Here is a 14244-nt window from a genome sequence, read left to right on the forward strand (position 1 = left end):
TGCTGCACTGTATTTGTTTTGTCCTATCGTATCATATGTTGTTGTCTTATTAAAAAAATATGCTATACATTTAAAAGAAATGTATTTAAATTTTATAGTATATACTTATATATATAAATATATTCATGAATGTTTTTAATGAATTGATTTTATAATAATACAAATAGCAATGTGTAACATTTTACCATATTTAGCACTTTTATTTGTTCCCCACAAAATAGTTTTTCACTAAATGTTTGGATTTCTAAAATTATTGTGCAGTGATTTTTCTAGAATAACTTTTGCTGCCGAATTATCCACTAACCTAGTTTGATACATTTTTGTCATAGATTATAAATATACATAGGCCTATATTTTTTCATATTTGTTTAATTTATTTTTCTTTATAATGAAGTAGTCTGTATCTAGAAGATTGTGAAAGAATGATTATCAGTTCCACACACAGAGATATATAAATTCTACATTTATTTAAATAAGGGGAAAAAACTTCACTGGTATCGGATCGGAATCGGTATCGGCCAATACTGAACCCTAGGTATCGGAATCGGTATCAGAAGCGAAAAAGGCGGATCGGAGCATCCCTAGTAATGATTTCAGGCAATGTAATGAATTAATTCGGAATTCCGATTAATCCTAAAGAATCACATCCCTGGAGAAATTAAATGGGGTCAATTGTGTTTTCATGTTGACATTAATAAAGTGTTAGATGCAAGGCTTGTCTAACCTCCGGGTTGTTTGCTCATCCATAACTAGAGAGATGTAGCCCTCGATCAGCGAGAAGGAGAAAAAGCGGATGTGTCCAGAGTCCTCACTCTGCCCCCCGGTCTCTTTCACACTGTAATGAAGCACAGCAGGGATTCTTGTTATTACGCAAGCTTCATTAGAGCTCAACTCAGCTGATGCTTTCACAAGGAACAGTGAAAAATGGAAGGAGGAGTATGATAAGGGCAACTCTGATCTGATCTTTCCCTCTAATTGTTGGCCTGATGCCACTGTCTGAGCAGTAAACAAGTTCAGCCACTATAAGGAAGGGCAATTTTGTACAAATACAAACTGCTCATTTTATCTCCAGTCTTTTGTCGTCACCTAATGCACTCCTTACAGCGACCTGTGTGTATTATCATCATTCTCTAATAGATCTGGCAGATGGCTCTCAGTTACTGCCATATGTGAGCGGCCCGGCGTGGAGCTCTTACCCGCCCGAGTAGAACATGACGTCCATGAGCAGTGTGGCCACCGAGGGCAGCGTGTCGGGGTCCAGGCTGGTAACGCAGAACATGTTACTGGGGCTGGAGAGAGGGTGAATGATCGGCCGAGGGACTGAGGAAAAAAAAAATTAAACGGGCATTAACATCCACCTCTGGTGTGTCAGTCCAAAAACTTGGTAACCAAACAGTATTGGTGATCATTGGGAAAAGAAAAAAAAAACTAAAAATATCATCTTTTATGTACCACAGAAAGTTTTGTGATGACATTAGGATGAGTAAATGATAACAGGATTTTTATTTTTGGGTCCCTTTAAGTCTCGGCAACATCACTTGGTACTGCAAATGCACAAAATGCCATGCGCCGACACACCCTCAGACTAATGACAGATGATTACCCAGTTTAGGCTTGACAAAACCATTGGTGACCCCGGTACTGTTGGCAGCAACCGTTTCTCCATTGACTACCCTCAGGAGAGTGAATTCTGACGACAGCGTGTGCATGACCATGGGCAGATCCCTCTCTCTAACCTATGGACAGAATCGCACATGAGAAGTTAGTTTTCATTTAGTAAGACACTAAGAGAGCTACCAACAAGATGATTTAGTGAGCTCAGTTGTTCAAAGAGGGAACAAACAATCATAAACCATTAAAACTGTTTGCAGACAGTGCCAAAGGACAGTGCCAAACTACACTCTTGATGAACTGTGGTATCAGGATGTGCTACATCTACAGTAGAAAACTGAACACAGGCACAAACCTTATCGAACTTATTTTTCTGCATTTTCAATTTATGAAATAGTATGAACGTTCAATCCAGCTCATCTACAGAAACACAAACAAGCACAAGTAGAAACCCTTAATTTAGACTCTGCTTCTGCCTTTTCCTTCAGTAACCAAAACCAGCTGACTTAAACACAAATGAACATTCATTTGCATTTCAAACACCACTACCAAACCCAGAATACATTATAAGGAAAACAATACAAGGATGTCTTAAGCAACCAATTAAGCTGAAATTCAGAGTTTTTCAGTGAGGGCCTAATGGGTGCACTAAATAAGCGCCACACAGTATTTCAAGGGTAACTATCCAGTTATACATATAAAGAATATACAGTTTCCTTGGACTATTTTACGAGCTCCAGAGAATTGAAACATTTTCAAGGTTTACGTCTAACCATTACTATCTCATGAGAAAACTAAATATAGTTTAACAAGAGCAAACATTTTACACCGATACAACAAGCGCTGGGCAATATATCACAATATATATTGTTTAATATGCATCATTATAATCAGTGTTTGGGGTAACGTATTGCAAGTAACGCGAGTTACGAGTTTTTTTTTTTTTTAAGTTACTAGTAAAGTAACGCATTACTTTTTAATTTACAAGAAAATATCTGAGTTACTTTTTCAAAAAAGTAATGCCAGTTACTTTTTTTCCCCCATTTATTGACTGACAAGTCTCCTGTCCCCATAGTGGGAGAAATCGGAAGTACAGAGGAGTTGTGTGCGCTGTGTGAACATGATGTTACTGTAGTTCTAGACTAAATGTGACCCTGGACCACAAAACCAGTCATAAGGGTCAATTTTCCAAATTGAAGCTGAATAAATAAGCTTTCCATTGATTTATGGTTTGTTATGATAGGGCAATATTGGACCGAGATACAACTATTTGAATATCTGGAATCTGAAGGTGCAAAAAAAATCTAAATATTGAGAAAATCGCTTTTAAAGTTGTTCAAATTAAGTTCTTAGCAATACATATTACTAATCAAAAATTAAGTTTTGATATATTTACAGTAGGAAATTTACAAAATATTTTAATGGAACATGATCTTTACTTAATATCCTAATGATTTTTGGCATAAAAGAAAAATCAATAATTTTGACCCATACAATGTATTTTTGGCTATTGCTACAAATATACCCCAGCGACTTAAGACCGGTTTTGTGCTCCAGGGTCACAAATGTTAATGTGCATTAATTCATCCCACTCGCAAAAAACAGATTTAGTATTCATCAAAATGAATTAAAACTCAGAATATGACGCAAACCTTCAATAATTAAATGTTAAATAACACAAATGTATCTAATCCCATTTTATTAACCAATGTCTTTGCTGCTGACCTTTGATGATCCAGTTCAAACATACTAATAAGCAAAAATGACTTTAGAGAAACTAACAATTGTGCTTCATTGTTTTTTTATTGCTGAAGAGTGTTGAACCATATTTAAAAAGTAACGCAAAAGTAACGTAATGCATTACTTTCCATAAAAGGTAACCAAGTAACACAATTAGTTACTTTTTTAGCGAGTAACGCAATATTGTAATGCATTACTTTTAAAAGTAACTTTCCCCAACACTGATTATAATGTATAATATACAATAAAATTTAGCTGGCAACACAAAAGTAAGCAAATCACAAACATTGCTACCATTTTAATATGCTTGTAATTCAGCTATTAGGTTTTAGTTGTAATGGCGTGTCTGAAATTAAACTTTAGTATGAAACACAGAGTTAGAGTTCTGAGAATCAGTTCAAACTGCCTGTTGCAGTCAATGGATTCAAAATTGACGTCACAAGGACAGTAGTCACCATGTTACATTCTTTCATATTTGTATTTACAAAAATTATTAAAAATCATTACTTCTTGTGTTCATTTAGTAAAAATGTGATTTAAATTTGAGTAACAAAAACAGCGTTAAGAGTTGATAAGTTTGATTGTTTTTGTGAATCAGTTCAAATAGCCTGTTGAAGAGAATTGATTCAAAACTGACCCAGTGTCAAATTTGTTTGCATCATCCTTCAAAAATGTTCACGGTAGTCTCCACGTTACATTTCATGTTTTCAAATATTTTAGTAAAAATATATTTGTGCATATTTATGAAAATTATTAAAAATCATTACGTGCATTAACTATATTTTTGCTGTATTTTATTTCTTGCATTAAGTAACAATAGTTGTTTGGTTGAAATGATGGGTTAAACTTTTATAATAATAATAATAATAATAATAATATACTGAATACAAATATTGAATATCTGAGGCTGAAATATAATATATAGAAATATTTTTTCAAGCTATTTAGCTTAGCCTTATACAACATTGAGTTTTTCCCCAGGGCTGGAAAGCTTTAACCCATCAACAACTCCTCTGGAAGACAATATTCTCTTTCCCTTTTTTTAGTGATCCAAATGAAGGAGACATCTGTGTGCTCTAGGTCTGATGGGCCGGACACAGACGGGTATTTCTGAACTGCTCTTAAAGTTTTAAGTAACCAGGCCAAGAGCGAAGGACAGGGTGAGGATGAGAAGGAAATGGCCTCTCCAGTGGCCCAGCACAGGAGGCAGGTCATCTTCTCTCTTTCTATAAAGCTCTGTGATTATTCCTCTGGCTGGGAGCAGCTGGTGTGGAACCTGAACTTTCCGGTAAATTCCAGTAAGCGGCTGCTGATCCACAGGCTTTATCCTCTTTACATAACTACCCCAGATTACCATTGCTCCCACATTTCTTGTTATTTTCATAAACAGGCTCTGGTGACCGTACCACTGCTGACTGGGAATGTGTTCACAAACACACACAAAGTGGAAATGTGCTGAGATGACAGCAACTGGCTGTGGTCATGGTGGATGGTTTGGTTAAAGGAAAGGAGAAGTGATGACTTGCTCAGGATTTACTGTATGTATTGTTTAAAATTTGATCATCTCATAGCAATAACCAGACATAATGCCATGTCCTTATATAAAAGGACAGTTTCAACTTGTGCTATGAAATGGAGAAGCTGTGAATCTGTATTTTAATATCAACCAATAATATGACACTTATTCAAACTACATATCACAGGGCTTGTTTTCATATCATCTTAATCGCAATAGACTGGTTTATGTTTGTCATGTATTGGAGTTCTTTTTCTCATGATATAACATTCATGTTTTTGATCCTTATATTGATTTTTTAGTTCTTCATGTGTGGATTCACATCATTTCCTACAGTTCAAGTAATGAGGATTGTCTAAGTGAGTGTAAACTCCAGAATAAGTCAGAGATGATTCTATGCAATGCCGTACTGCACAAAAGTGAAGTGAATCAACCAAGAGAGAACGAAACTCTTTATCTAGGTCAGGGGCGTTCAATTAAAGTAGTTCACTTCCAGAATTAAAATTCTGTCATCATTTACTCACCCTCCACTTGTTCCAAACCTGTATGAGTTTCTTTCTTCTGTTGAACACAAAAGAAAATATTTTGAAAAATGTTAGTATCCGAACAGTTGATGGGCACCATTGACTTCCATAGCATTTTTTTCCCGGCTATGGAAGTCAATGGTGCCCATCAACTGTTCGGAGGGTGAGTAAATGATGACAGAATTTTCAATCTGGAAATGAACTAATCCTTTAAATTTACAAGAGGTCCAATCTCTGTATTTTATATCCTTGTCCGGACAATACTTTATTGGAATAGTTATAAATTTCCATGTAGTCAAGCAGTAGTACTTTATAAAAGAAAAAAAAAAAAGGCAAAATAGTCACAAAGGATTAAGATACTGAGCCAAAACTGTGGCGTCTGAGATTATTTCAGTTATTATCAGTTGAGCCAAATTGGATATAAATATTAAAATGTAAGATCAGCTGTTTAATCAGACTATTAACATTGTTTTTACAGTCAGATACCTACAGTATGAATAGCACATAAGGCTTACTGAAAAAAAGAGAACATTTTTAGCATTAGCAAAAACCAAATTACCAGGAACTAGTTAGTAAATTCAAAGTATCTTTTCTTGCCCATCCATGCCAGAAATGATCTAATTCAGGGGTGTCCAATCCTGTTCTTGGAGGGCGAATGTCCTGTAGAGTTTAGCTTCAGCCAGTTCCAACCCACCTGCCTGGATCTTTCTAGTAATCCTAAAGACCTTGATTAGCTGGTTCAGGTGTGTTTAATTAGGGCTGGAGCTAAACTCTGCAGGACACTGGCCCTCCAGGAACAAGTTTGGATCAATGCCAGTTAGAACAATGTTTATGATTAAATGCTCTTAACATGCAAAAATAATCATTCTAAATGTAGATGAAAAAAACTTTGTGTAAAGGTGCCATTAATCTGACACAAACTTGATTTAGTTAAATGGACGGAGTTAAATGTTTTATATTGTTGCATTATTTCTACAGTGTTTTTACAATGTCAAGATCTTGTGCTGCTCGCCACAGTGTCTGCACTACTGTTGTTAAAATAACCATGTCATCTCATTTATTTATTTATTTTAATCAGTAATGCAACGGTTTACATTTTTAGCTAAGGAGAGAAGCAACGTACAGGGAACACAAATGGCTTAAAAGCACCAACTCTGGAGCTAGAAGTTAAATATTGCGACCCTAAGTGCTTGTGGTATGAACAGCTCTGTTGTTTGATTGCACTGCTCATTTAAACTGTAGAAATGGTGAAACCATTGTCTCACGGTCCGGAAGGAACCAAGCTAATTGATGACCCCTGAACTAGGTGTCGCTAAAATCCCTGAAATTTGTTTTGTAGTAAATATAAATGATGCTTTCATATGAATTACCTATATGATGGTGTCATGTGCTTCTTTGTGTGTGTCAATTGTTTTAATGGAGAAAAATAACTGAGTAAAAAAAAAACAACTCCTTAATTCTGGTGGAAATGCAAACAGTATGTAATTTTGGAAATATAAAAATTAGGCAATTGTTTCTTGCTCTCTATATCCTAAGCATCTGTGACACTCACCAATATAAAATCAGTCTGGTATGTTGACAGCATGAACACAGAGATATTATGGTCTGCCAGCGGGGCGATGACTGATTTTGCGATTTTCGTTACACCGATTGGCTGAGAGCTGGTAGAGCTCCCGCCCCCGGACACCACATTAAGAGCCAACCACGTCGCATCGGCCACACTGAGATACTCAGACTCCGGCAGCTCTGAAACAGACAACAACAACAAAAAAAAGTGTCATGGAGGTGACTTTGAACATACTGAATGCTCGACCTAAAGGTGATGACTGAAATCTTTATAGACCATATGAAATCGCGACAGCTTTCTTTTTTGTGTTGATGTAATTGCTACTGAATAAGGAAGTTGGGGTGGTGCATTTCGAAGAGCTTTTGTAAAACAACCAATAGGCTTCAGTGGGAGGGACTTCCTGGTTGTACAGAAATCTGTGTAGTGCAACACGAGTTACCAATATTTTTGTTCAGTTTTCTTGTAAAACAGACCACTGGATTTTGTTGATAAGAACATTAAAATGGTCTCAAAGCTAAGAAAACTAATCTATTACTTTTCAAATCGACAGCATGTGAAATACGGGGGAAGATCGGGATGAAAAAAAACACTTTCATGTATCAGATTTATAGTTCTCCAGATTAAATATGGCCCGAAAAAGCTGCCAACAAACCCACAAATATCCGGGGATTTTGAAATACTTGTACCCATTTCACAACACAGAGCTTCTGGTATCCATGGCTACAAACGGGTTTCACCTTGGTAACCACTAATGACATGGATTCACTCTATCAACCACAAAACTAAAGCCACTGACAGCTTAGCCTCTAGTAACCTATAATGGAAATGTGGGGGGTGGGGGCACTGATGGAGCAATATGTGGTCAAACATTGGCAGGGAATCAAGCTACAAGGAATTATAGAGAATCGGTGATACTTTACATGACTTAATCTTGCCTCGCTGCACTAAACCCAGTGCACTCTTAGTAAAAGAGTAACCACGAGACCTACCTTTAAAGCCATCTTCATCCACGATAATGGTGTAATCCTCTGGAGTTTCGGTCAAACTAAAGAACTTACATCTGGAGAGAAGCAAAATGAAAAAGAGATGGAAATTATAAGCCAAGAAGGACCAGAGTAATGAATAAAATGTAATATCATATTCCTGAGAAGCTTCTATGAACATGCACATCTATTGTTCAGGCATAGGTATTTGAAGAATTAAAATTTGATGCATTATTGAATGGACATGAATGACAGGGATAATACCCTTGTAAAAAAAAGCAAAAACAAACAAAAAAACAAGCAACATTCAAATCTAAAGACCAGAACATCGAGACTTTAGCCAGTAAGTTGAGAACAGTTTTCAAAAAAAAAATATATATATATACATTTTTTTAAATTTAATGTAACCATTAAGTAAAAATAACCTTTTCCATACACCTTGGCTTGAATACGTGTGAGTGTAAACGTCTTTATTATTTTCAAAAATGTTTATTAAAGGGAAAAAGTAATTTTTGTGAATATCTTAAACAATTCATTGATAAATATCAAATAGTCAATTGCTCAGGCTTAGGGATTTGACGTTTTTGAACTTTAGTGCATTGTTTTTGAATGGACATGAAAGATGGAAGAATAATACAGACCAGCTTAGAGAAACCCAACAGCTACTCCGCTTAGAAAAAAAACTTGTTCCAAACCTTAATAAAAATTTCAAGAAAACTTACAACTTAATGATTCTAAAATGTCATGTGGTGTAACCATGAAGTAAAAAGATTCCTTTCACTTTGTATACATGTGTGTAAATATCTTAATTATTATTTTCAAATATATATATATATATATATATATATATATATATATATATAGAGACAAGATTTTTTTTTTTTTATTATGATATCAGGAGGACAGCTGTACCACCCTGATGTCATAATCATATCAAATTAAATGCTTTTATCAAATGCTCTAAATAATAAATAATTCAGGAATACAATTGTTCAGCTAAATGCTGGTTTTATCAGCCTTTCATACACAGTATAATTTCTTTCCCCAAAGATGACAAAACAGGAAAAATATATCTGTGCAGAATGTGCCTGTGCAAACATAAGCAGACACATTGCTGCACAAATTACAGGCAGCCTCAGCTCATACAGCTCATAACGCTGCTCGTGCATCCCAAACGGCTCCAGACACCAGGTAAGAAGAGTCCTTAATTATGGGCCTGTCCTCCGACATAGTGTATCATTTTTTTTCCCCCCAAGGTTTTTGCAAGCTGTCAGACACTTCTGGTGCTGTGTCACTGGATTGTTTGAAATCCCCTTGAGTCTAAATGACACAGCATTTGCAGTACAGAAAGGTATCTGAAGTGTAGATGTCTTTGTACGGTATTAATGAAGTACTTCTTGAATTGTTTTATAATTTAAAGCACTAATAAGAAACTGACTGACTTATTTTTCTACATAAAAATCCACCTTTCTGCAGCACTAGGAATTCATTCAGCGTTGAGCTGAATTGGAGTCATTGAGTGAAAAGAGAGAGAGAGAGAGAGAGAGAGAGACAGTGATGGATCTACACTAATTTGAGTCCTGAGATGAGCAATAAAAGCAAAACAATAATCACAGAGGAAAGGCAGGTCTTATGCCCTTAAATTGGAGCAACAAAACATCTCCACTGTAAATTTTCAACAGGCTATGACTCACTCACTCAGAGCCTCTGCTCAGAAATGTGCTCCTAACAACCGTTCCTGAGGTCTCCGAGGACACACACATTGAATCTTATTTTCAAATGCACTACCAAATAATTATTGATTCCAGCAGTTTATCTAAAAATATATTTACCGCTTTTTATTTCCTAACTCCATTTTTAGGTGAGAAATCCTGAAATTACAAGATGGCTGTTCCCGTTTATCCAGTAATGTTGCTGGAAATAAAGCCTTCTTACCTGTAGACTAAAAACAACACACAGTGAAAGCAACTGGAGCAGAATAACAATTTATTATTATTATTATAAACATCACTACATGCACATTTGGTTAACACCAAAATGAAAAATAACCCTTTTGTTGTTCCAAACCTTTGCTTTCTTTCTTCTGGGAAATACAAAAAAAGATACTTCGAGAAGTTTTTTTTTTGGTGAGCTATTCTTTAAAATCAGCATTCAAAGTCAAAATAAAATATAAACGGTTCGCAACCTATTTTAAAAATATGAAGTCTTGTTGACATCAGCCAAAAAGGATTTTCAGAGGTGGAGCAAGTTATTATTACCCTAATAAAGCCTTCTTACCCTTACCCTAAAAACAACACACAGTGAAAGCAACTGGAGCAGAATAACAATTTATTATTATTATTATTATTATTATTATAAACATCACTACATGCACATTTGGTTAACACCAAAATGAAAAATAACCCTTTTGTTGTTCCAAACCTTTGCTTTCTTTCTTCTGGGAAATACAAAAAAAGATACTTCGAGAAGTTTTTTTTTTGGTGAGCTATTCTTTCAAATCAGCATTCAAAGTCAAAATAAAATATAAACGGTTCGCAACCTATTTTAAAAATATGAAGTCTTGTTGACATCAGCCAAAAAGGATTTTCAGAGGGGGAGCAAGTTATTATTACCCTTATTTGATTTATATATATATATATATATCTTTTTGTTTTAATGGTGACACTGCATTTGGTTAACTGTGTTGTTTCATTGTATCTTCCTGTGTGAAAAAAAACGACTTCCTCTATATCTTGCAGGACAAACAGTGAGCCAGCACAACCCAAGGGCTGGCAACAATGTTTCTAACTGTAATCAACTATTTCCAGATCTCCCCTCGTGTTGTGTGCATTCGACATCACTCTGATACACTTCACAAACAGCTACTAGCCTAAATAAATAGATTCAAGCTGTGCCTCTGCGACAGAAAAACAAGTGTTTCCTCCTATCACCTAGCATAAAAGTGTTTGTCAAGTCAGCATCAGTTTAAAGATTCAAAATCAGAAAAGAAGCCATATCAAAAATGCCATTTCTACATGGTTACATTCAGATCCAAAAAAAGCTCTTAAAACAGATTTCACGGCCTGCTGGGCAAGACATACAGCACTGAATACAATAGAAACGCTGTTCACAGCCAGATGCAAACCACCAGGAGGAATATGTCACTGTAAACAGAACCTGAATGTTTAAAACAGCACAGCTGCAAAGCTTTTTACGGTGATAAATCTTCAATTCGCAAATTAATAACCCTGCTTTTGCAGGCAGACCTTGAATAGTTTTGCTGAGATGTTAATTTGCTATTTTCAGTATTTTTCCTTTGGATACGAGGTGATGCCATCATTGCTGTTCCAGGCTCTGAGTCACGACAAAACATATTTGATCTCCAAAGAAAGGTTTCCTATTCAAACATGTCTAACTACTAGTCGTCGACTGATGTTTTTGTTTTTTTTAATGTCAAAGCCAATATCTAACACGCATACTTGTTTGCTTAATTTCAGTCTCATGAATGCAATAATACCTTTTCAAAACAAGTATGCAGAACATGACAGCCATTAAGAAGCATAAAATGGAAAATGAGATTTCCGAATGTTAGAGCAAGTAAACATGAAAAATAAAAGGGGCCTGAACAGAATTAGGCCCCAGATTTAAACCACTGATTTTATTTTAATCAAGACACTTACACAGACATGAAAACAACCTACTCCGCCTTTCTAACCACTTCAACTCTAGCTAGAGGCCTCTGTGTGTGTGTGTGTCCACACAGTCTAACAAGACTAAACGACTGAACAGGATGTTTCTCCCTGAGGTTCAGCCTCTGACTGGAGATGTGCTCACACACTCTCCTTAGCAAACACAGCAAGAGGGCATTTGGGACTCTATGAATAAGATGGTCTTTCACAAACACCCTCATCTGAGGATGCATCAGTATGAGACAGAAAACAACTGCAGAACGTTACCAGCAGCAATGAATGTGCATTACTAAACATAAAAGGTGGTAAAAAAAAATCTTTCTGTTCACAGGCAGTGAGCCTATGCAGCAAATCATGTTCAGGCCACAACTTTTCCCTCTTCTTCCAGCTGTTTACAGGTTTCCACCAGCGAGCAGTTCAAACGGATCTCTGCCAAACTGATCAAAACAGGTCAGTTTTTGAGTAAAGCACCGAAAAGATAAGCTTCACATCAAGTCATCAGGTTCGCCCCCTTCATCTGTATCAAAGCCGTGATGCTGAATACGTGATCGTGCATTGAGCATCACAGACGGGGGGATTTAAAGCAACATCCCCCTCCGTATATACCGCCGCACAAGAAGAAAAACAACCCCGAGCACATTCACACACCCCTCTACCGTCGAATGAACTCCAGCAACAGCACAGCCCATCATTACCGCTAAACACACATGACTTGTTGATGCCATGCGCCTGGCAGATGGAGCATAGAAATGTGGATGAAAAGTGCTGAAACTGCCTCTCATAAGAGGTGCGTAGCGGTAAGCTAATGTAATTCCGCGGCAGATTGGTTTACAGGTTTCCACCAGCGAGCAGTTCAAACGGATCTCTGCCAAACTGATCAAAACAGGTCAGTTTTTGATTAAAGCACCGAAAAGATAAGCTTCACATCAAGTCATCAGGTTCGCCCCCTTCATCTGTATCAAAGCCGTGATGCTGAATACGTGATCGTGCATTGAGCATCACAGACGGGGGGATTTAAAGCAACATCCCCCTCCGTATATACCGCCGCACAAGAAGAAAAACAACCCCGAGCACATTCACACACCCCTCTACCGTCGAATGAACTCCAGCAACAGCACAGCCCATCATTACCGCTAAACACACATGACTTGTTGATGCCATGCGCCTGGCAGATGGAGCAGATAGAAATGTGGATGAAAAGTGCTGAAACTGCCTCTCATAAGAGGTGCGTAGCGGTAAGCTAATGTAATTCCGCGGCAGATTCTTCAAGACAGTAAATACAGGTATAACACAACGCAAACCTGATTCGTGAAGCTACTTACCTTGTTTTAGAGGGCAGGAAAGCTAGTTTGATTAATCCGTGAGTGCAAATCTGGATGCCCTCTTTCGCTATACTTGCTACTTTTAAACTGTGCTCTAAAATGTGCAGCTCCATCTTTTGCGTCTTCTCATTTGTGGTACATCCAAAAAATATAACTGCCTATTCCGTTTTAATAACACAAGAAAGAATAAATAAATAAATAGAGCTTATGGAGTCTGGACAGGGCTTTAAAACAGAGCGGAAAGGAGGGGAGACAAAAGGAAAAGTTGTCTGCCAAGGAAACGAGAGAAAGAGAGTAAAGCGGGGTGAAATAAAAGAAAGCACAACGAGGTAAACGGGAAGGGAGAAAAAAAAAGAGGACTGTCGGCCCCCGTGTTTCCACTCCGACAAGGATTGGAATGGGCAAGCAGCTGGTAAGAGTGAAACAAACAACCTGTCAGTCAAACAAAGGGGGCGGGACGAATTGTACAGGAAGTGCGTGTTGGGAAATGTAGTTCTGCGACAGTTTATCGAGATGCACATTTTTTTGGTTTTAAAATGTAGTCATATGTGCATAAAATGCCATGGAATTAATTTTTTTGGATATAAAAATTATTTGAGTGTTATGAACATTTTTAGCTATGCCTTCATTAAACTAAAATGATCAAAAGATTTAACACAGGCTTAAAAATATGCTGGTACACAGAACTTATATATTTTGAACAGGGCCAAACCGCTAACATTTACAGGGCCTAGGACAAAATTGTCAAAATGTTATTAATGGGCATCCTCTCCCTCAAGACCAATGAATGGTTGTAGATGAATTTATACCCCCTTCATCGCATGGCCTGGGACAACATTCGTTTGATGTAAATTGATAATTTCACCCACCATGTAGAAAATGTACTTTCGGTAAAGCCCCCCCTCCTCCTCCTAAAATACTAATATTTTAGCATTAAAAACCTGCCTAAAAATTGCCTTTTGCTGGATCAAGTATGACCCAGTTTAGCCACATACTGGATCATAAAGTATGTGACCTTTTCTTGAGCCTGAACAAAATCCTGCTGATCACTGACTGTGTAAAAGTGTGATGGGGGATTTTCAATCAATATTAATCTATTCCGTCTTTATCTAAACCAAAAAAAAAGACAGTAGGGGGGGGGGGGGGAATTTGTTTCCTCCCCCCCGAGATTAAAGATTAGAAGTGGAATGAAACCGATATTTACATAGCCAATTGAAGTAATTCTCCCAGCTAGAATTTTAACAGAAGAAAAAAAAAAAAAGACAAAGTAATTTGAAGCAACCATGTATTGCATAATTACATCATGACTCCCC

General features: G+C 36.8%; 1 protein-coding gene across 1 annotated transcript in view; it reads right to left on the reverse strand.

Moving 5' to 3' along the window:
• The window catches only part of LOC107587690 (GATS-like protein 2), a 22180-nt gene extending 8707 nt beyond the window's left edge, over positions 1 to 13473 (reverse strand). Inside the window, exons 1-6 of the mRNA XM_016275568.1 lie at positions 12932 to 13473; positions 7948 to 8018; positions 6944 to 7137; positions 1604 to 1736; positions 1197 to 1320; positions 725 to 835 (exon numbers count right to left, since the gene is read on the reverse strand). Of these exons, the coding sequence (XP_016131054.1) occupies positions 725 to 835; positions 1197 to 1320; positions 1604 to 1736; positions 6944 to 7137; positions 7948 to 8018; positions 12932 to 13044 (746 nt within the window). The 5' untranslated portion in view covers positions 13045 to 13473. The remainder of the gene's footprint in view (positions 1 to 724; positions 836 to 1196; positions 1321 to 1603; positions 1737 to 6943; positions 7138 to 7947; positions 8019 to 12931) is intronic.
• Positions 13474 to 14244: the final 771 nt, after the last annotated feature.

This window comes from Sinocyclocheilus grahami, unplaced genomic scaffold (assembly GCF_001515645.1).
Source record: "Sinocyclocheilus grahami isolate Dianchi unplaced genomic scaffold, SAMN03320097.WGS_v1.1 scaffold95.1, whole genome shotgun sequence".
Lineage (NCBI taxonomy): Eukaryota > Metazoa > Chordata > Actinopteri > Cypriniformes > Cyprinidae > Sinocyclocheilus > Sinocyclocheilus grahami.